At 37.7% G+C, this 23889-nt stretch overlaps 2 protein-coding genes across 5 annotated transcripts in view; one reads left to right on the forward strand and one right to left on the reverse strand.

Annotated features, from left to right (window-relative positions):
* Positions 1-9018, reverse strand: part of impg1b (interphotoreceptor matrix proteoglycan 1b) — a 31009-nt gene extending 21991 nt beyond the window's left edge. The window contains exons 1-8 of the mRNA XM_051867107.1: positions 8572-9018; positions 4142-4366; positions 2743-2909; positions 2594-2622; positions 2174-2202; positions 2047-2090; positions 1817-1966; positions 88-146 (exon numbers count right to left, since the gene is read on the reverse strand). Coding sequence (XP_051723067.1) covers positions 88-146; positions 1817-1966; positions 2047-2090; positions 2174-2202; positions 2594-2622; positions 2743-2909; positions 4142-4366; positions 8572-8638 — 770 coding nt within the window. The 5' untranslated portion in view covers positions 8639-9018. The remainder of the gene's footprint in view (positions 1-87; positions 147-1816; positions 1967-2046; positions 2091-2173; positions 2203-2593; positions 2623-2742; positions 2910-4141; positions 4367-8571) is intronic.
* Positions 1-23889, forward strand: part of colec11 (collectin sub-family member 11) — a 59738-nt gene that overhangs the window by 2977 nt on the left and 32872 nt on the right. The gene's annotated exons all lie outside the window — the stretch shown is intronic.

Consider the following 23889-nt stretch of genomic DNA (forward strand, 5'->3'; position numbering starts at 1 on the left):
AGAGAATTACCCATCCAAAAATACAATTTTCAAGTTCAATGGACTGCAGTATCTCGGTGAATCCCACAGTTCCAACATACAACTTACCGAAATCCCAGCACTCGAATCTCTTTAAACCCAGGAAGTTTGTTGAACGCATGCAGCATCTGCAGAAGTGTAAATGAAAATGTTTTTAGATATATTTGCAATATCTCTTTTTTTTATTTCAATAACTACATATTTCAGTAATTACATAACCTCAGATTATGGATCAACAGACATGCTGCCATGCTGTAAAATCATGTGCCATGGCTCTAGTCTTATTTTAACTAATCTCATGCCGGCTTCTGAAGTTACCCAATTCTTGTTTGGCTTTCCTGTTTTTTGATCTTTTACGGTAAGCTACTTTCAAACCTTCTATAGTAGTTTGTCTTTGTCTTGTCTATGTAGTTTGAGAAATACACAACCACTGTGACTTATTATCTATTTGTTTGTAAAATGGCGACACTTTGAGATGTTCTCTAGAATGTTCTTAATACAAATGCACTATTTACTTTATTTTCTCAAAACGATATAATTACAGTCATCACTCACTACCAATGGCCATAACTCAGTGCTTCATATAGATTAAACTGTATATTAAGCATAAATATAAATGTATAGGCCTATCTTTTACAGAAACCTTATTATGTCCTGACAAAATGAAAATGTACATTTTAAAAATCTTTTATTAGGTTTCATAGCTGTGTTCCTGCTTATTGTCAATGTTCCTGCTTCCACATTTCACCTGCTTTGAGTTCAACAACATCATGAAGGCTCTGGTGAGATGTATAGATCTTTTTAAAAAGTCATTGTGCTCCTGTTTTCGATGTAATTACTCTGACATACCATAGTTGATAGATTTGTTTAAGATTTTTAGATAAATGTTCTCATAATTAGTACGGTAGGTCTTGTTTGTAGCTCAAAACATCAGAAAATCCAAGTAAAACTGCATATGTGACCCGTGCTCGCAAAATGAGTCACAGGCTACATTTCGAGCTACAGGCAAAACAAGTGAAAAATGTCAGTTTTGGTTAAAATTGAGGTTTTCACAAAAATTAGTTCATTAAGTCCTCGTCTAGCGATCCCAAAGCTCCAAATAGCAATTAAACATCTAAAAGTATCTTTATTTGTACGTTTTCTGAGAGAAGTACCTTTCCTTTGACCATGATAAATTTTTTTCTCTGCTCGCTTCTCGACTACTGGCACTTCCTCTCAGCACAAGTTTGATATCGTTGTAAAGCACAGCATTCCAACTTTGTGAATATTCATAGCAGATTCTCTATGAGTCTGAATACTGACTGACAGATCTGAAGCGTGCGCACAAAAATGCCTCAGACAGCGCGTGATCCCGATATACACACAGAATTACAGTACTTTTTAAAAAAAACGAAAACTGTCTTGGCGAGTATTCATACAAACATTATCTGTTATGTCTTAAGTGAGCGTTTGGTTAACTATTGGGGAAAAACATCTGATGTGTAACAATATATTAGATACGTGTTGTACAATAGGTCTTAATAAATAGGCTGTCTATTTCATTAACGTTAATCAAACAATTGTAGAATTACGGAAGAAAAGTTGAATATATACATTTTTCCTATAGATATGGGTTTTGACTTGGTTTGTGCCAAATTTGTTGATATTACCAGGGATTTTAAGGTATAGTTGCTAGGTGATTTTGTTTTGGTACCTTCAGAAAACTTGATTTTTCTCAAAATTGACTTTGCTGACTCTATCGACTTCAAACAGGTGTAGCTCAATCATTTTTTGTCAGATTCCAACAAATCAACCTGACCTGCTCGTGAAGATTGCGAGTGAGGTCTTCATATTGAGGGCTGCCTGGATCCCTCAGTAGTGCGCTGTAGACGGGGTCTACTATAGTCACACTGAACTCCACAATGTGCTCCTCCAGCCTCTGAGGGACAACATCTGGTGCCCCAGTTTCCTATCAGATCAGAGAATAGTCAATTTGTTTGTTTCTAACTTCATCAGTATGTTAAGTGCAGCATGAGTTAGTGACCGTACGCTGTCAGATTCCATGATGAAAAGCTCAGCAGGACTCTTTGAACCTAAAGCATAAAAAGCCATCAATCAGTCGCGTTTTTATAAGATCAACCAGTATTTCTTTCTCATTCGGACGGTGAGGACTTACATTTCTCGCCTGGTGCAGGTGTGAGAGCCCTGAAAATAATTGAAAACATGTTGAGAAGGGATGAATCAATCCGAGAATGATAAATGCAATAAAATTCATTGTCCCCGATCAAGGGGTTGACTGCATATAAGCCCGGGTATGTTTGTGTGGCTCTAACACCCAAGCGTAATATGTCTGGGCACAGATCCCTCTTATTAAAGTGGATCAGGTCAGAGAGCAGTGTTTAGCTAGGCCACCAAATATGAACAAACTTTGTTTTTTAAAGGACAGGCTGAGATTTTCTCATTTCCCACTAGTCAGGTGACCTCATTTTAGATATTTTGAAGGGTTCGGGCCCAAAAAGAAGACAAGTTAATCGCCATACCATGAATACTGAAACCAAGAAGCCCTTGAATTCAAGATCATCTTTTGGGTTCTTACCTCTCCTGTTCATCTTGAGAATCCACTCTCTGTAAATGATATTTAGAAAAAGAAAGATAAAAATTTCAATTTAATGATATTGGCACATTTGGGCTGTATTGGCAAGACGTTTGGACTGAATTGGCAATGGGACACAAGCAGCTACTCACACTGGCTACCATGTCAAGATGCTCCTGTGTGCTACTAAAATTTCGGGCCAGATCCTCCATGCAAAGCGAGTCTCTCTGACAGGCGTACACCCACTGCTGGTACTCCATGGTGTCAGGAACTCTGTCAAGAAAGATCCGGAAGGCCTCCCACACAGCTTCTTGACAAACTGTTAAATATCATGGGAATTATTTAGAGAAGACCACTAGAGAATTATCTTGAGACGACTAACAGCAAGGACCTGATAAAAACATGCCATGCACTCACAATTAATTATATGCACCACTGATAGAGGTGTAACATACTTAATAGTATTTAGTATGCAGTCATTTTCTGCCATTATCTCATTTTGCCAACACAGTTATTATGGACATTTAATTAAGAGTATCTTTTAACTGCATCTGACAGCTAAATATGCCTCACCTTTAGCTTGTTTGTACCAGTAATCTAATAATATCATGCTATCTGCTTCACTGTCAAAATGTTTTGTCAAGTAACCAAAAATAATGCTTCATGTGGTTTTATCTTAATTAATTGGTTTTATTCTAGCCAAATATATTAACTAATATGACTAAATCAACATGACAACATTAGGATACACCAGTGAAAGTCATTTTTAAAGGTCAGATCAAGTAGAAATTGATCTTTAAAAGGAACACTTTTCAAGTTTTTAACTTTGATTTTACTTTGATTTTACTTCCGAATCCACTTTTGCTAGTTTAATGACGGAAAAAATGGTTGGCGTGCCAGGCGCATGGCAAAGTGTTGAAACTAGTCTCTTCATGAGTCATGGGTGTGTTTTGGGTTTAACGTGCAACAAACCAATCAAAGTGTTATCTCCCATTCCCTTTAAAACCTATAGGCGCATGTTACTAATGCGCCCTTTAAATAACAAAAAAATACTGGGCCATTGACTTTAGACCAGGTTTTTGTTGGTCAATGGCACAGTCGTTTTCAGTTGCCTCAAAATAGCAACATGCCAACAATGCACCTGAACACACCTCGTTTTCAGACCAGCACGCCCATGAGCGGACAGATGGCTTGAGTGCATTTGCTAGTTAAACACCGTGGGTGCTTGACGTGAAAATGATAACTGTGTCGGGCTGAAATTAGCAAAAAACAATTGTCGCACCTGGCGCCGCATTGCACCGGGTGTATAATAGGGCCCAGAAAAATCTATAATAAAACACTAAAAGAAGAAGCAAGTCTAAAAAAAGTACACTACTTCTTGGCTCAGAGCCACTTCTTTTTTTGGCTTGGCTTGATCCTTCATCTCCCAGAAGGCTATAAATGATTGGGAAGTTAATTATGATGTATGAGGATCTGAGGTATTGTAGCCAAATTTGGCACTGATGCTCAAGGCTCCGTCCCCTGTGGTGTTTAGGGTAGATGTTGTCCTACCTCTTAGTTTGTAGTAGGCTTTATGGCTGGTGATGACCTCCGCCATGCTCTCCCGAGGACAGACTTTCACCCCCGTACTAAACAGCGCTGATCTCTTTGCTCGATGCACATCTAGAGAAAGTGAATCTCTGCCATCTGTCAACTGTTTGATTGGCTGTGGCGTCTCCAGGAAGTGCCTGTACTTCACATTTCTGATCCTGAGAATCAAGTCGTCAGCAGCGAGTTCTGCAAATGTCAACAACAGCGTGTGTTCATTGTTTCAGAAGAGCAGGATTGACTTTACCTGAGGATAGTAAGCCGATGGATCATATAATTACACTTCATGTAATTACGCTCGCTCAGAGACCATTTGAAACCCTTTAAGTCTATGATTAGTATGCTGAATGAACATTTAATTGGATTAAGCCTAAGTCAAGCAGTCGGTTATAACACCATCCATGCAGATGTTAAGCGCGTTCGCTAGATAAGAGTTTCAAAGGTCTGCTCTCTGTTTGTATTAATCTAATTGCATTTGATAGGAGTCACAGAATTTTTACAGAAAGACAAAGCTGAAAGAAAGTCTTCAAAATTTTTTAAAGAGAAGGCTTGGTATATATAATGCTTGGTTTAAAAACAACCCAAGTTTGTTTGAAAGTGGACAAACCCAGCAATTAGGTTGTTTTAACCCAGCTGTTGGGTTAAATGTTTGCCCAACGTGCTGGGCATTTTTATTTAACTCAACTATTGTGTAAAATTACTATATGGTTGGCTTAAAACGAACCCAAAATAGGTTGGAAATGTTTATTGTTTATTATTCATTGGGTTGTTAAAACAACCTAGTTGCTGTGTTTGTCCATTTTCATCCCAACTTGGGTTGTGTTCATTGAAAGTTCTTACTTGCCAAAGACCCTCAGGACCCCATGCTGAGACCTAAGAGTATTTATACTGAAGGTGACCCACCTTCTGACCTGTTATCTAATCAGTTGTGTCCAGAGATAGCTGATAGAGTTAACCAGCACCTGCGGTCACTGGCCACGTGTTTTACTGGTATTTACAGAGCAGTGAAGTTTAGGATGGATGGTCCGGATATTAGAACGACAGCAAAGCTCGCTACATTAACTTCAGTTCATATCATTGTCACAGAGAACATATGCACTGCAAAATGACAACGATCCATTTAATTACCTACTTCAGTAATGAAGCATCGAACAATTATTCAGTTAATAGCTCATGTTAAAATACATCTGGATGTTTTTACATCAGATGACAACAGTTTTGGCTAGTTTAATAGCTTGTCTCTTCAGCGGTTATCTTTATAATTTCCTCTTAGATGCTACAATCACAGATCCATTAAAAAACAGACCAATTGTTTGTTCCCTCCAAGTAAGATCTGAGCCACTTCAACACCTCTTGAGAAGCTGAGAGATCATATTAGTTCATAGCCATCCATCTCTATTCAAATCAAAGAAATGTCGTACCATGAGGTTATGCAAAAAGTAGGATATAGGGCCTCCATTGAAATGGGCTAGATGTTTTCAAAATGGAGTATTGTGTGACCAGCTGGTAAACTTCAGAGAGCTTCTTAAAACATTAAGCCCTGCTCAGTAAGGGGGTCCCTCAGACTTTACTGGACCTCTGTTTGCCACTCGCAGATTAGCACAAGCTAAGTAGACAAGTAATAGCGTTAGCGATATAAGTACAGTGGAGGCTAAAAACATACCTCTGTTTTTAACATTGTGCCGATAACTTTTAAAGCCAAATGAGTAATCTTGCTTTACAGAAGTCCTCTTGTACCACACTAAGACAGGATTTCCTAGTACATGATTGTGTACATGAGCAGATTTCTCTGCATAGCATAGTTAGGTAGCCTATATGGGATCTGTATATTGTGCTTTGGATGTTAATGACCTTAGTTGACCAGGCTTATCTGCTGGTGAATTGCATAACCACTATAGCTAAACCAGCACTTAACCAGCATAAAATAGCCTGGGCTAAACAAATTTGGATACTGACAAAAGAAAATTGCATTCAGTAACTGTAAAAATCTCAGCTCAGGCTCTTTGGAAAAACGTGCCTGTGGCAACATTTCTGCAAAATGATATTGTGTTGCTTCTTGCACGTTTTGCAACACTTTCAAAATGTAATGTTCAGTGAGTGGAATGTGTGTTCAGTGTGTGAATTGTGCTTTTTATCCGAAACAGATGAACATGAATCTGGTAACATTTATGATGTTGGTTGTTGTATGTATCACTGCAGTTTGGAAATGAAGTAAAAGTTGAGCACTCTATTGTGTTTGAAAATAACGTACTACCTAAACTAAACTTTATTGTAAACCTAACTGATAGTGTTAACAAAAGCAAAAGTGAGATAAAATTTGGTGCCGTCAAATCGATTAATCACGATTAATCGCATCTAACATAAAAGTTTGTTTACATAATACATGTGTGTATATAGTATATTTATATATTTATTATATTATGTGTGTGTATGTGTATATACATATACAAACACATGTATATAGTACAATATAGTGTTGTCAAAAATATCGTTTTTTCGATACATATTGATACTGAAATATTTGAAATGCTTCCAGTACTCATTTTTCGCAGATCAGATACATGATACCAGCTGCTCTTTCTCACTCTCTCATCTCTCAATAGTGAGTTGACACACAAACCTGCCTCCCCTCATTTACTCGTTTCATTTGCTCAGGATAAATATTGTTGGTGTTATAGTGCTTGAATTTCGGTGTGGGATTGTGTGTATTGCGCATAATTTTACTCATTCACGCAGATTTTGTGCTCACACCCAAAGTGCGCACAGATAAAGCTGCCTCTCAGTACTAAATTGAGTTTTGTTTTTGCTATTTATTGCATTTAAATGGTCAAATACACACAAAATAATGTCAAAATGCCAGTCTTGGCGAGTATTTATGTAAATACAGTCAGTTATGTTTTATGTGAACGTAAACAGTTGAGAAAGTAAACGCATGTGTAACAGTATAATGGATCTGTGCGTCAGGTCTTAAAGTGACAGCAGCCTAATATACCTGTTGCCAAATTATGAGATAATGTTTTTCCCCATGGTATCTGTCAAAATTGTGGCTAGTAACTTTTTGGAAATCCACTAGCAACAGTGGCTGGTGAGCAAAAAAGTTAATGTCAAGCCCTGTATATATGTATAAACATACTGAAATATCTGAAACTGACATATATACAATATATATAAATGTATTACTATATGCATACTATATACACACACATATATATATATGAAAACAAACTTTTTGGCTAGAAGCGATTAATGGATTTAATCGCATGCCATTTTAATTTGGTTCTATTAGTCTTTGAGCTTGTTTCATGACTAACGTTTCACGGGACTCATACCCGAGTATCGCAAGTGCAAAGCTTTACTAGGCGAGCTACCGAGCAAATTTACTATGTCAGAAAAGCCATACATATAGAGCTGGTAAGAGTGTTTTGAGGTCATAACACAGTATTGTGCAAGGAACTGTGCCTCTAATAAGTCTTTATTAATGGATAATCTACCACAGTAGTCATAATTTGTTGAAAAAAGGAATAAAAGTTGGTGTTTTACTGCCATTTGTGTTCATTTCAACTGGAGACCTTGGTATCAGATCAGATTGGACATTCAGTCTAATTATTTTGGTCTGACACAAAAGACACCCTGTTCTAGTGCCACATGTGGCCCTATTTAGAAATGTTTGCAGTGGAAGACAGTGAGCTGATCACTCTGAGATACGAGAGTCTCAACAATGTGTTTCAGGGTCAGAGAACATCTGACCACATCTGTTAATTAGCAAATGACCAGATGTAGGGCCAGTGGTGCAATTTCTCAAAGATAAACCAGGGTGACTGATTTGATCATGTGTCCCGCTGCTGTCTATGAGCCTGCCGAGCACATGTGCAGACATGAGGGGCGGCGATGCTAATTGAGCTGTACTTCTGAAGCGATGAGCGAGGCCCCACAGCAAAGCTACAAGCCAGAAAAGATTAGCGTTCCACACGGCCACAAACAGAATGCCTTTTGTTTCCCTCTCCTAATGAATGGAGCTTCTGAACACCGTAGCCAGACTGGAGGCATTCAGAACCCGCATGAAATGTTAGCGAAATGCACTTTTCGAGCATATTGTACCAAAAAAGGAAGTGCTAATGGTGTGCGTGCCACAAAAATGTTATCAAATGATTTGTCATGAGGCTTTGTTTTGCATAAGAAAAATCTTTTATGTCCTCACAAATTGGCTCCTAAAATATTTAAAAGCTCATTCGATCACTGAGGGCGGTAGGATGCTATTGTGTGAGGAATCGCATAGGCTGTAGCAGCTCTGAGGTGTTGTACGATACCAAACGTCCTGTTATTGCTGAATTCTAAAACTTTGTTTAAATAAAACAGGCAAAGAGCATTCCAACGGCGTTCAAACACCGGCTTACCTTTGATTCTTGTGGCTTGGAGGGTAAACAAGAACAGAATGAGGAATAATCCTGTTTTCAATGGCATGTTGCAGTAGATTATGTCCTTTTGGATGTAATGTTGCTCATTTGGGAAGAAAAGACAGTCCGTATTGACTTATCTGACATCCAAGGGCGAAACAGTTAATTTCCATTGACTATGTGTCCAGGCTTCCATGGACGGGGCTGTGTGTGGGCACTACTGTAGGTTGGGTGGTATTCCTGATAGATGGTGCAGGCTCTTGGGTACAATTTGGTCTCAAGTGTGTGAGTGGGTGGAAGATGCTCTTCAGGGTGTGAGGGGAGTGATGAGGTTAAAAGCGCTGCCTCTTTTTCTGGACTAATCAGTTTACCTCTCACTGACTCCTAATCCCTGTGGGCCCACGTGGTGGACTATCTTCATCTTGTTAGTAGCCTTCTGGACCAGCATCTGCTAGCCTCCGTGCTTCGGTCACAAGCCACTCGACTAGCGTACTTGCTCTCTTTCCAGTCCGCCCGACGCCCGTCTCTCTCAGTCTGGCCCACTCGACACAAGTTTCTCAGCCCTCTGCCAGCTTTTGTGGCTGCCAAGTCGAAGCGCTGTATTCTACTCCCCCTGTTCGAGACAGCAGGCTCTGCCCTTCTCTGATCATGGGGCCAGATCTGTGTACTGAGCGTGTGTTGTCGTACCCTTGTGGTGCGTGTTAGTCCCCAGGCCTACTGCTTGAGCTGGGAAGAGGATTACACACCCCCTGCTTATTAAATTTCACAGCCATAAATAAGTCTCCGCAGCTCAAAATCCATTCAAGACCTTCCACGGCGCTGGACCGTGCAAGTTGAACTTCCAACTTTCAAGAGATAATGAGAACAGGCTGGTGGTCGTTTGTAACCAGCAGAAACCCCTCTGGAGATGAGAATTTTAATTATTTTTTACCTAGTTAGGGCTCTGAATAAAGCTGCTCATTTCACTTGTGGCCTGGGGAGAAAAAAAAAACTCTCTACTGCACTGCATCTTGAAGTGTGGCTTTACATTTATATAAGAACGTACTATTCTAAAAAGAAATATTGATTATCATTATTGTCCTAAATGTTTGAATAATAATAATATGTATACATTAGGGGTGTAACGGTACATGTATTTGTCCCGAACCATCATGGTTCGCTGCATACAGTCAGACGACGAAAATAGTCAGTCACAGGCGATCTACACTGCAATTCAGAAGGGGGCGCGTGGTAATGCAACACTGTTTGCTAACCGCCACAACAGGGAAAATCGTGCAGAAGAAGAAGAGACGATCTATGCACCAACCCAAAACAAGAATAGTGACTTGCAATTGGCGAGTTCAAATGGCATGCAAGAGCTTGCTAGTTGCCTATAAGCTGAGTTTCGATTAATTTTTGTTACGCGCTCCACAAACTTCACTGAAAGGAAACTGAGATGGCAGAAAGCATCCTGGCATTAATGGCATCCTGATTGTTTTCTTTATTTTACGAAAGCACAATGTTTTGTTTTTATTATGAGTGTACCTTTCAAATGATGTCTTACTCTTATCTGTATGACCATAAATGACGGAGTATTTTAAGTTGTTTCCACTACTGCTGTCAGTGATGAAATATGTGTGTCCTGGAAATGGGAAGCCCCAGGTGCCGCTTCACTCACTTTTTCTCCTCCTCGCTCATCTTGTCACGGCATATTAATGAACTCTCACTCGCAAAGAAAACAAATTTCTGCACAAGTTTTATTTTTCATTATTCTATTTATTTTGTACTTTTATAACACAAGAGATGCTTTTCAGTTTTGTAGCAGATTGTGACAAACCTTTTGTTTTTTATCAGCCCTACAAAAAAATATGACCTGTGCAAGAGTGCATTCTGTTCAATGCTTAGTGCTTAACACACTAAAGGAGGCTGTAATGTATAGGGGACTAAATGCCACTAGGTGGAACAAACTGTGATTTGCACTCTGTTGCACTACTGATTACACCCCAGTATACATGTCTATTAAATAAAAAAAATCAACAAACAAGGCCACAAACAGGATAGTTTTTAATCTGTTGTAGCCTATTTGTAAAGTTTAGGTTCCAAAAAAGGCCTTGTATAAAAATGTACCATGGTAAACAGGTTTTTGCCAATTTAGCTACACCAGTTATTGTTATTATTGTAAAATCATAGTAAATTATTTTCCATCTTAAATGTTTATTTTCTACATAGAAATTATTTCTCTGTCACTTATTGGAATTTATTGAATTGCTTGTTTAGCAGAAATAATGTTTGTTTTATGGGGTTTTATGTTCAGTTATGTGCAATAATATATTTAAAAATATATATAAATAAGTTAATATTAGATCTTGAAACCATGTATGCTTCCAGAATCTGGCTGGCATTTTTGGCAACTATTTTTGTCAAGATAGTGTTCGCTGACACTAAGTTACTGTAGTTTTATTTTAGTAACATTAACTATAGCTATGGCGCTATAGTTAAAACTGGTTACCATGGTACATTTTTGTGATCCTTAATGTTAATTTTTTTCCTATATTTTAGACTTTAATTTATTTGCCTTTTTTTTCCCTTCAAAGTGTTGCAGTTCTACATTAGAGGTCATTCATATATACAGTGTGGTCCAAAATACTGAAACCTCTAATGATTTTATTTTCCATTTTTCTGATTTTCATTTTAATAATATATATTCAGCATAATAATATGCATTGATTAATTAACATGGATTTTAGAATGTCTTTGTTAAACCTCTCTTTCGCTGTAATGACAGCATTAACTCCAGCATATGAACAATTTAAAGGCACAATATGTAACTTTTTGCCACTAGAGGTCGCTTATTCAAAACAAAAGCGTAGCTTGATGATGCCTGGGAATCATGGGAGCTGTTGTCTTCACGTCTACAGCCAGTGGAAAAGAATTTGATGGGACTCTGGCAGAAATCATATTCATGGATGAGCTAATATATTAAAGATTTATTAACATTACTGTAATGTGAAGCGGGGTGTGGCTGAAAGCCGTTGGAGCAGAACGAGGCCGCTGGAGCGATTGCTAATAAGAGACGAGCGCGACACACATCTCGAGATCAGTGGAGCTTTTATTATGCCGCAGACGACCACTTCCGCTTCTTCCGGTCAAGCGTATGTAAGGTAACGCAGCGCTGTTTATCATATTAAATACATTTCTGTGTTGAAAGTTGTTATAGTGCTACTCTGTGCGTTTGCTCGACAGCTGCTATGAGACACTTGTTTCACACTGCAGTAAGCTAGATCGATATTAGGCATGGTAAAACATGGTACTCGCTGTAAATCAAGAAAACGAGATTTAAACAATAAGACTTACTGTGTTGAGCTATATAACATGATTAGTTTTCTGTCGATGAACAGTTGCTCACCTGTCTAATAAAACACATAATATATTAAAGCATCTTTGGTGTTTCCATGGTTTCTACAAAATAAAACCAGAAATAGAGGGTAAGGCGGGTATGATGTCATTGATAGGTGACTCACAGACAAGGTCCGTGTCCTGGTTAAAATTGCTTATTTCTCTGGATTTAAACATTCTTGGAAACATTTGGGATAATGTAAGTACACTAGTCAACAAAATATATAAGATTGTTCTAGTGGTTTTTGGATATTGTAAATCTTACATATTGTGCCTGTAAAACCTGATGATTATGTTCTCCAAAATTATTTAACATATTGGGCTTCCGTGGAAGTAAGAACAATCAAGCTATGTCAGAAACTACTACCTATGAATAGTGCAGAATCTTAAATATTTCTTTAGCATTTATGTCATGATGTTTCTTTGTTTTAAAATGTTCAAAATCCTCAAACTTCACACTTATTTCCTAGTTTAAATTAGCTTTTGAAGTTAATTTAATTTTCAAATCAGATCCTAGCTTTTCAGAATGGTCTGTGCCGTACTAGATATCTGGACCCCACTGAACGATCAGGACACTCCAACCAGCTGCTCTCATTTTCTGCTCTTAAATCAGAACCAGAGAAAAATCCTATTCTGACTAAGAACCTCAGCTCAATGGCAGATCCCTGCAATGCGGCTTTCAAATTCACCTGTCTAATAGTAGAGCTAATTCATCTGTCTCGATGGCAGGAAAAGTCCAGGGATATACCAGCGATGCTCTGAAAGTCAGGAAAATCAGTGGACCGACCTTTCTACGCTTAATTGTCTTCGGGAGCCTGATTCTATTAAGAGTGGTAAAAATGAGCTCAAATGCAAAGCAGGCTGACCTTCTCACCTATGCTAATGAGTTCCATCACTGACCAATCAAAATGGTGAACTTCAATTAACCTGGAGTGAGTGACTGTCCGGGCAGCTGTCTGGAGTCAGCACATCTCTCCTGCGACAGAACGCTCTCCTCCGCGTGTCCTCTGACAGAGCTTTATATTGATGGATGACAGTGACTGACTGAATGGTCACTGTCATAATCCCAGGATACAGCTCTCATTATTTCGCCACATGCTGCGTGACATACATATGATCCGTTCATCTTTGCATGTGAGATCTTCGAAAGTTGTTGTACCCAAGTCCCTTAGATGAGATGATTTCCGTATAGATACATACCCTTCTACTGTAGGCTTGGCTAGTTATAGCCCAGGAAAAAAAATGATAAATTTGATGTTGATCTTTTGTGACAACATGCTGCAAAAAAGTATTATTTTTTTCTTTTCTTGCAAATTTTAAAGGCTGTTTTGTTCTAAGACAGAACTAGAAATTTGATCAACATACAAAACCATATCTGAAAAGTAGAACCATTTGTGTACACAAATTGGACTTAAAACCTTGCCTCAGTATTTGACATTTTATTTTATTTTATTATATTTTATTTTACCTCGCTCCAGTCTCCCTTATATATTTAACATAACTTTTTGTTGTTTACATTTTTATTTATTTATTAATTTTGGTAACTGCATGTTGAAGATATTCATCTGCTGCTTAGGATTTAAGGCAATGTGTGCATTACTATGATAATTTTGATCTCCAGCTGTGGTTTAATCTAAAAAGAAAGCAGTATACCAATTGAGAAAAGCTCCTCCAGGCTCATTTTAGGAAAATGATTATATTATAATTGTGTTATATTGTGTGATGGACAGCTTCTCTGATAGATGTGGCCAAGTCTTTAAGCAGCACCGGGCCGATTCTGTCATACATTGAGCTTTTGCAGCTCCAGGCTTCTCCTATGGGTGATCTTGGGTATTGCTTTGACTGGAGATTGAGCTCAAGTCATGACTGAGTTATCAAACTCAACCTACTTATTTTGCAATGTGCATTCGTCCAGTTTTTTCAGATACTGTGATTGATTGAGCCCTTCTTGACGGCAAAAGTGGGCAAGACGAAGAAAATCAATCATGTTATTGAGCTCAATATTTCATACATGCAATGAACAGACCACAAGATTGTGAGATTTGTATAGATCTGGTTTCATAAGTCGGGCCTGCTTTGAAACCACCAGGGGGCAAACTTTAATTAATTTAAACCTTTTGTGTGTGTGTGTGTGTGTGTGCGCGTCTCAGTCTGTGTATAAAACAGAAAAACAAACCCTTTGGTACACATTCTTGCTTGTTGTACATCTCCATTATGGATCTAGGTTGATTCATGGTACAAAAAATGCTGGGTTAAAAACAACCCAAGTTGGGTTGAAAATGGGCAAATTGATTAATAAGTTGAATGAATAATAATTAAACAATAAATATGTATTAAATTGCTTATTAATAAATGTTCACCTTTTGATTATTATTGTTGCCTCTAGTAATTATGTGTCTCATTTCTAATTTCCAACCTACTTTGGGTTCATTTTAAGTCAGCCATATAATAATTTTTAAACAATAGTTGGGTTAAATAAAACCGCCCAGCACGTTGGGCAAACATTTAACCCAACTGCTGGGATTAAACAACCCAATCACTGGGTTTGTCCATTTTCAGCCCAACTTGGGTTGTTTTTAACCAGGCATTTTTTAGAGTGTAGGAATTAGGGCTGCACGATTTATCGCACGGTATGAATAACATTGAACTTAAATGCGATTATTGCTTAAATGCGATTCTTAATGCGATTAAGGCTGCGATATTTTTTTATTTTTTTTTATTTAGTTTGTCAATGAAGTATGGCTCCAAATGCTAATCCATCTGAAAGCACTGTGAGTTTCAGTTGCTTATAATGTACATTTAAAAAAGCAACTCACATCAAACATCTTTCCAGACATGAGAAGCATTTATTAACAACATTTAAAAATAAAAAATGTTTTTACTCCAAACTCACTTCATAATGACAGTTGAGCATCTTTCTGTGAGATGATGTAGTTTCTTACACAGAATAAGGCAGTCGTGTGTTTATTAGTCATGTTTAATCAATCAATGTGTTTCAATCTTCTGTTTATTGAGCTACAGCGACATGTTAACTTCTTCTGCGGCAGGGCATATTTGGAGTTTTTGTGCAAGAGCGCCCTCTGGCTTTCAGATGGAGAAGCATTTACTACTGATCACAGAGCCGTACAGCTCTGACAAGCTGCGCATAAAATAATCGCAGCCTTTGCCAAATCGTGTGCGGTTTAATTAGAATAAATCATACAGCCCTAGGAATACTTTTTCCTGTTTTTCAGTTTATGTAAACACATCACTTTATGTATAAGAAATACATAAGCAGCTGTATATAGGCATCTAGTGAATACAGGGCATTTGTTAAATACTATGTTCAATCCTGTTGTCATATCTGAGGAAAGAAGTCATTGAAGCGCACTTTCACTCAAGCCATTAGTGAACAGGAACTCTGATTGCTTAGATAAATGGTCGGCTGTCTAGAGTACATGCAAGGTGAATTGTAAACAGTGTAAATTGCCCTGAATATGGCCATCTGTTCTGAAAATGAGAAGCATAATAGATGCTGTTACAGTGACCATAGGCTAACATCGTCATGACTCAAAATGGAGGCACTGAAATCACAGAAATCCCCCGTTTTCATACAAGCCATCATGCAGCCTTGCAAAATGCTTTTCCTGCAGTATATTTATGACTGTGCCCAGTGAAGCCACTCTAAATCTATATGTGCTATGAAGAGCTGAGATGTGCTGCCCCCAGGAAACTTCAGCAGACTGGAGTAATGACTCTGTGCTGTGGAGAGAAGAATTTCAAATTTGACTCTCGCTCCTAGCAGACCGAATTCAGCGTCCTTGAAGATTTGATGTCATGTTAAAATGAAAGCATTTTCAGAACTAATGCAAGTCATTGACCAAATAACATTTCCACATGCTGGTGTGACATAATGACAGCGGAGCATTTACAGAGGCCAATCATATTTAATATATTTTAATGCCATTGTTCCAGTTGCTTAGCCATTGCGGTTTTCTTTATTATAAACAGAAAGTTAGACTGAACTGACATCATTTTTCAAAAAGTAAATGGGAAATTAAAAGTCTAAGTATCTAGCCAAAACATACTTGAGCAAAAGAAAAACAGTTTTTTCATTTCGTTGGTATTTAAACGTTAAAAAATGTATTTTTTTCTTACTGTTTGAAACTGACTTATGAGACAGTAGAGATTTTCACATTAAAGTAACTTTGATGCACTAAAAGGAACTTGTTCAATCACAGTTTTCCCATTGTGCTATAGCTCAAGGGCAGACCTGTCTACCTGAATCTGGTGAACATTAAATGTAGCAGAATCTGCTTCATAGTATAGTTTGACTGTTTAATATAGGAGTCTATGCAGTAGATTAATCATTTACTGTGTTTAAAATTGTGTTAGGTTATAAGTTACAGTTGAATTTCTTATTATCAATGTTGAAAACAGTTGTGCTGCTTAATATATTTGTGGAAAAGGACTCTTTGATGTGTAAAAGAACTGCATTTACTTGACATAAATTATTTGGGTAACTGAAATCACAGAAATCCCCAAACTGCACGGTACTATATGTACTTACTATAGTAATAACATAAATAATGCATAATTACAAGTAACCCTAAACCAAACCCTAACTGTAACTCCATAGTACATGTAGTTAATTAATATTACTCAGTACTTATTTGAGTAAGTACAATGTAACTGTATCCCCTTAAAATAAAGTGTAACCATCTTTTGTAACATTATAAATGTCTTTACTGTCGATTTTGATCAATTTAATGGGTTACACTTTATTTTAAGGTGACGTACATTGTACTTACTCAAATACTCAAATAACAAGTACTGAGCACTATTAATTAACTACATGTACTTATTATAGAGTTACGGTTAGGGTTAGGGTTTGGTTTAGGGTTAGTTTCCTGTAATTATGCATGATGTACTGTTATTACATAGTAAGTACATGTAGTAACGTGTAACTATGTCACCTTAAAATAAAGTGTTGCCATTTAATGCATCCTTGCTGACTAAAAGTGTTAATTTCTTTTTAAAAATTACTGACCCCAGTCTTTGAACTGAAGTGTGTAATAATTTTAAAATGAGGATAACATCATGATGCCCACACTCAAAAAAATGCTGGGTTAAAAATAACCCAAGTTGGGTTAAATTTGGACAAACCCAGCGATTGGGTTGTTTTTTAACCCAGCGATTTAACCCAGCAATTGGGTTGTTTTAACCCAGCGGTTGGGTTGTTTTGACCCAGCAATTGGGTTGTTTTAACCCTGCAATCTAACCCAGGAATTGGGCTGTTTTGACCCAGCGATTGGTTTGTTTTGACCCAGCGATTTAACCCAGGAATTAGGTTGTTTTAACCCAGCGATTGGGTTGTGTTGACGCAGCGATTTAACCCAGGAATTGGGTTGTTTTGACCCAGCGATTGGGTTGTTTTAACCCTGCAATTTAACCTAGGAATTGGGTTGTTTTGACCCAACGGTTGGGTTGTTTTGACCCAGCGATTGGGTTGTTTTAACCCTGCAATTTAACCCAGGAATTAGGTTGTTTTAACCCAGCGATTGGGTTGTGTTGACCCAGCGATTTAACCCAGGAATTGGGTTGTTTTGACCCAGCGGTTGGGTTGTTTTTAACCCAGCGACTGGGTTGTTTTAACCCTGCAATTTAACAATTTAACCCAGGAAATCGGTTGTTTTGACCCAGCGATTGGGTTGTTTTGACCCAGTGGTTGGGTTGTTTTGACCCAGCGTCTGGGTCAAATGTGTCTGATTTTTAATTCGAAACCTATTTTGGGTTCATTTTAAGCCAGCCATATAGTAATTTTTAAACAATCATTGAGTTAAAAACCTGCCCAACACATTGGGTCAAACATTTTTTTAGAGTGATATACTATATATGCATAATATTTACTTACTACTTTTAATGTCTAGATGAAATTGTAAAGAGTAAAAAAAAAAAAATACAAACACACATTGGTAAAATATAAATTCCTTCAAATAATACACACAGCACTATTGTTCTAACAGTGCTTGTTTATTTGTCCAGGAAGCACTTCTTATATATCTGATAGTGTTCCAAATTGCTTGTCTGCCATCTGTTAATCACAGTGGTCTCGTATGCAATGCTAAAGCACTTTTGCAAGGCGCTCTGCAAAAGAGCGTCTGCTAAATGCCATAATGTAAAGTATAGAAATGAAGGGCAATTATTCAAGTACTTTACACCCCTGCATACGAGTCAGTCCTCTCAGAATAGCAGTGCTGGTTATGTTGCAGCATTGTCAGCACTGAAACTACTACGTTTAATGGATGAACATATTTCCCCTGATACTGCATGCTTACTAGGGTAGATCTGAAAACAGCTTACCATAAAGGAGCATGTTTCAAATCTGAGAGAAATTATATGTGGTTTTATCCATGAATGCCACAGTCATTTGTCCTGATAAGAGAAAACACAATATCCCCATGGACATGATTCGAAAAAAGCTCTTACAATTACTGAGATGCATTAGGGGACATTTTTCCCGCCATACAATGCAAGTATAGACATTTTTATTTCATAGATTTATGTAACAAATGATCATGCTTGAACAAAACAATCAATTTTTTTAATAAATTATAGCAAAATAGATGGTTGTATCGCAAAATAGACCCCATCTACTTTGATGACACTCAAGATGTGCCATTAAATGTCATCCCATTTGTCATATCTTGATGTCAAATTTGTTTGATGACATTCTTTGCAAAATTCTTCCATTTTTCAGTCAACGACTGGAAAACATCTAGGGCCAGATTTACTAACAGCTTGCACTAGTGCAAACCCTCTTTTGGCATTAAAAAATGAGCAAAATTAGCACTAAAAAGGCATGGACAGGCATGGAAAGGAGTTTCCCTATCAGACGCAAATTTATGGGAGGAGAGTATTTAAATGAATCGTGCAAGGTAATTTACTAAGGTTTGCACTAGTCAATTTACTGGTATTTGCGGCATTATTTACCGCCTAAAAAAAAGCATGTCTTAAACCAGACGCTAAATTGCACTGCTCTTGGTAGATTGCATTGGTCATAATGGAAATGATCCGGCTGTGTCTGTGTTCTTTAATTTGCACATCATCGGTAGATCATGTGCAGAACGTTCCACTCCCATCTGCGCTTTTTTGAAATTGCACTCTCACAGTAATTTGCCCTGTTCAGTAAATCTGTCCCCTAATCTAAATATCATCTATGGTGTTTATGGCCCTAACTACTACCATATCACATTTGATCCACTCAGTTATGCTATCCACGTTTAAAGTCAAGTCTCTTTGCTATGCAGTGACGCACAGGCACAATCAGAATCGCTGACACCGCCAAACCGCCGATGTGAAGGGATTATCGTGTGATTATAAGGATGACCTCTACCTTTTATATGTAAATGTTTGTAAATGAAGAGCAGATATTAATTTATCCATCATGTTGACTTTCTGTGTGAGCATTTCCCCCAGCAGATTTTTATCTCCTTTGTGCTTTTACTTTATTGTGTCTTCAATTGTTAATAAGAGGCGTTGCATAAGAAAGCGCTAATTCGCTAACAGGACTGAAACGACTTTAAAATCTCTCAGAACAGTGAGACAGCAGGCCAGACTTCTGCAGATTATATAACACATTATTTGCAAAGTCTCTGCTCCTTTGAGACAAGATTGTGCCATTTCAAATGTCAAAATATCCTTGAGAAAGATAAGACGGATGCTATACTGAATGCTTAAAAGTGGAATTGTCATTAAAGGCACTGGAATAACGTGGCATTCACGACGTGTCGCTTCAAAGATGCCGACATTACGGCGCGGACTTCCTCCCTAAAGCCTATGAATGTCAGACGTCAAGATGAAGACCTCTGTCAGAGAGGTATGTTTCCTCTGAATATGAGTGTGTGTTTGGATCAGAATTAATGACTTTTTGTCTTGACATTTACTGAACTGATGATTGCTGTCTGTTTCAGTCCATGTAGAAATATAATGGATTAATGGCCTGTGGTAAACTCATTATCTGCATAGCATTCGTAAGACAAATGCCTAAATGTTTCCTGACATAAAATCTTGTTTTTGAACATAGTGAATATATATTCATGCTTAATTAGTAATCCTGAGGTGAATAATGCAGAGGCGCAGCAAAGATATAAAGCCATAAAAAAGTATTACACTGATAATAAGCCACTAAGTAAATAGGTATCTGTCAATCTCAAGGAATGGCATTTAAAGAAAAGGGGGAAAAAAGTGCAGACTTTTAGGCATTAATATTACTTCAGTGAGCAGAAAATGAGCTGTAAAGCCCAGTATTTTGCATTTTGCAAAGGAAAAGCTCAGACATTGAATGCAGTGTGCTGGTGCAGTTTTCTTTTCACAGGGTTAAAGGCACAACTAGACCCGAGCATGCAGGAAAGAGGGAGAGAACCTTGTGTGAGTGACACTTCAGATGTTTGAATGGTACAACCTGGGGTTGTGAATCTGGATGTCTCACTTAAAGGGATAGTTATCCCAAAAATGAAAATTCTGTCATTAATTACTCACCCTCATCTTTGATCATCTTTTGAGTGGTTTAGTTCAAATTTCTGAAGAGACTCGATCGCTTTATATTATGAACAGATTTAATTTAGGCTTATATTCACATATAAACATTGATCAGCGAACAGAAGCTCAACCGAAACTGCTTGACACGTGAGAACAAACCTCTTCCGGAAGCTTAAATGTGCTGCGTAACACGAGAATGAACCTCATTGGTTCTCGCATGTCAAGCAAACATGCTTGAGTTTCCGTTTACCACCACTGATGTGTGAGTTGATGAATGTTTATATGTGAATAAAAGCCTAAATTAAATCTGTTCATCATATAAAGCGATTGAGTCTCTTCAGAAAATTTGTACTAAACCGCTCAATTCATATGGATTAGTTTTACAGTCTCTTTATGAACTTTTTTAAAGCATCAATTACGCTGTCAATGGAGGGACAAAAAGCTCTCAGATTTCATTAAAAAGATCTATATTTGTGATCCGAAGATGAATGAAAGTCTTACGGGTTTGGAACGACATGAGGGTAATTAATGACATAATTTTCATTTTTAGGTGAACTATTCCTTTAAGGCACCATAAATGTTGACTGTACGTTCACACAGCAGCAGAATACGGTTGTCAGTCCTGTATTTGAGTCCTTAATACGGTTACGTTCACACACAGTATGGTTTACGGGAGTGACAACCGCATTCTATAACAGAACTCACACCTGTAAATTTTCAGGACTCACAACCGCATTCTCGGAATATTCGCGCTGTGTGAACGGAACTAGTTGTCTGTCACGTCATACAGTGCAAGAGAGCCGCTCTGCTAAGGTGTTTTCTGTGTGGTTCCGCTTTTGGTAGCTTACTGTGACAGAGATGTGAGCTGTGTGTCATCTGAAGGTGTTAGATCCTGTCACTGTTCTCCACCGGAGCGGCTCCCTTCAGTTTTGTGTTTCTTTTCCAAATTCAAATGCCGTGTCATGCGCGAGACGTCGCAAAGGACGTGACACGCGAGTGCAACGGCTAAAGACTCTGGCCAGCGCGTGTTTACAAGCTGCTGTTGGTTAATGAAGTTTTGATGGATGAACTCGCGGTTCAAATGGTGTTTTGTCATGTCAAAAGTGATAATACTTTTCAGTTTTGTGGACGTCGCCATCTTTAATATTACGTTGGTCACTGTCGTTATGGTTACTAGTAAGAGAATACGGGCTTGACTCTCCTTGCACGTTTATACAGACAGTGTTCCAGACGCTACTGTAAGTTGCTGTGTGAACGAGACATTTCAAGACTCACATCTGTAAGTAAATGCGGTTGTCAATCACAAAAACTGTGAACGTGGCCTATATATACAGATACGATCAGGGAAAAATAGATATTTATGGAAAAGGCATGACGCATGATTGACGTATGCATATAGCATAATATATAGAGAGTGACACATGTTCTTAAAGGGATAGTTCACCCAAAAATGACAATTTTGTTGTCATTTATTCTTGTCAGAGAATCTTTTTTTTACTGGTGTCTTGATTCCATTTGTGAATGTAAGCTCATCCCCAAAATGGCTTAATTATCACAGAGAAGAAGAAAGTCAATCGTTATGTTGTTTCTGCACCATTTGGGTTGATCACATCCTGAGCAAATGGTCATCAATTGTAGAATGGGAATGGGTGTGGGACAGTGGGAACCATCTCAGACAATAAGGGTGTGCCACAACTTCGTTAACATACAGACCACAGCTGTTAATACATGAGCAACTACATTTACATGAAGAGTGGTTGGATAAAAGGCTTGAGATTTGGATGTTCTGGGTTCATTCCGACGCCAATGAATTCAAGGTGCTACATGTACTTTGTCACTGCTACGCTGCAATAAACTTCTTCATCAAGATCTTCAACGTCCTCATCATTTTTCTTACATACCCCTAAACTTAACCTTGCCCATAAGTTATCCCTAAAATCAGAGGGAAATGATAGGTGAATAACACTGATGTTGAAGCACCTAACCTTGGTTGTAAGCCTAAACTTGACATAAACTCTAAACTTGTCCCTCAAATCTGGTTGATTGAAATGTCATTCCAGGATCAACAAAGATGTTGATCCATGTTATACTTGGTAAAATCACATTCACCGCTTCAGATGACTTGGAATGTAGCAATGTTGTATGGACACCTTTTATTGTCCATCTTTTGTTATTTTTGAAAGTCAATCTTCCACATCCACTATAATTGTATAGAATCATATTTTGCGTTTCGGCAAATTGGTGGCTAATTCGTATGATCTCGTATTCGTATGATGATTTGTATGTGATCTGCTCATGCCCCACTATCAGTTAGGTTTAGAGGTGGGCATTCATGCTTACATTTTTTTTTTTTTTTTGTAAAAACCTACATGAAGCTAAAAGTGCCACTTTGTAAAATAATTATGTTTTCACATGAGATTGGGTTGGAAAGTCACACAGGTTTGGAAAGACATGAGGGTGAGTAATCTGATTATGGGTTTCTCAACATTACATAACACTGGTAATAAGTATGCACAGTTAGACTAATTCAAACATTAAGCTGTGGTATATGAGAATACATGTTAACATCATTACATATGGTCCATTTAGCACAATTAATGTAAAGTGTAATTGCAAAGCAGCTTGACGTGTTTAAATTGCGAAGGAATAGTTGGTGTTTAATAGCAGACATGGACGAATATCCCCTATAAATGAAACCTTTAGAGATGAGATTATGATGAAGGTCAATGTCCAGCAAAGCTAAAAACATAAGTTCAGTGATTAATGACTGTTTCTCATAATTAGCACAGATTTTATCAAGGCGACATACTGTATATGCAGGCCATGTATGTAATATACGGCAGAATGATTTGCATGTTGATTATATCAAGGTCATATGTTATCAAAGGCAAGTGGTCATCATATGCCTGCAAATGAGTGCTTCTCTGTTTGCTCGTGATTAATGTTCCATCCCTAGAGGACATTAAGGATGAAGAGGGAAAAAAATCTTCAATAAACTTTATTTGAAATGAGTCATATGCTCTAACCAAATATTTCAATTTTAATTATATTTTTTAAAAAAAAGAACAACATTCATTAAAAACAACGATTTAAGACAGAAAAGCAAGGTTGATTTTGCATAGTATTAAACCTACTACTTTTAATGGGCTCAGAAGAAGATAAATGAGATTACATTCAAATTAATTAAACCTGCAAACAAATAATTAACGGCTCCTCCAAGCCTGTCCAAATCATTTTATTCTAATACTACTCATGATAAAAGACATATTAATCAGCATACTCAAAAAAGACCAATATGTTTAAAAAAACAAATTATGCCATCACTTTGCTTGCTTTCCCACCAGCTCATTTGAGATTCACTGTTAAACCGTTCTGACAACACAGCTTACACTTATTGCGGGTGTTAAGCATTCAAGCTGTAAT

Source organism: Ctenopharyngodon idella, chromosome 17 (genome assembly GCF_019924925.1).
Source record: "Ctenopharyngodon idella isolate HZGC_01 chromosome 17, HZGC01, whole genome shotgun sequence".
Lineage (NCBI taxonomy): Eukaryota > Metazoa > Chordata > Actinopteri > Cypriniformes > Xenocyprididae > Ctenopharyngodon > Ctenopharyngodon idella.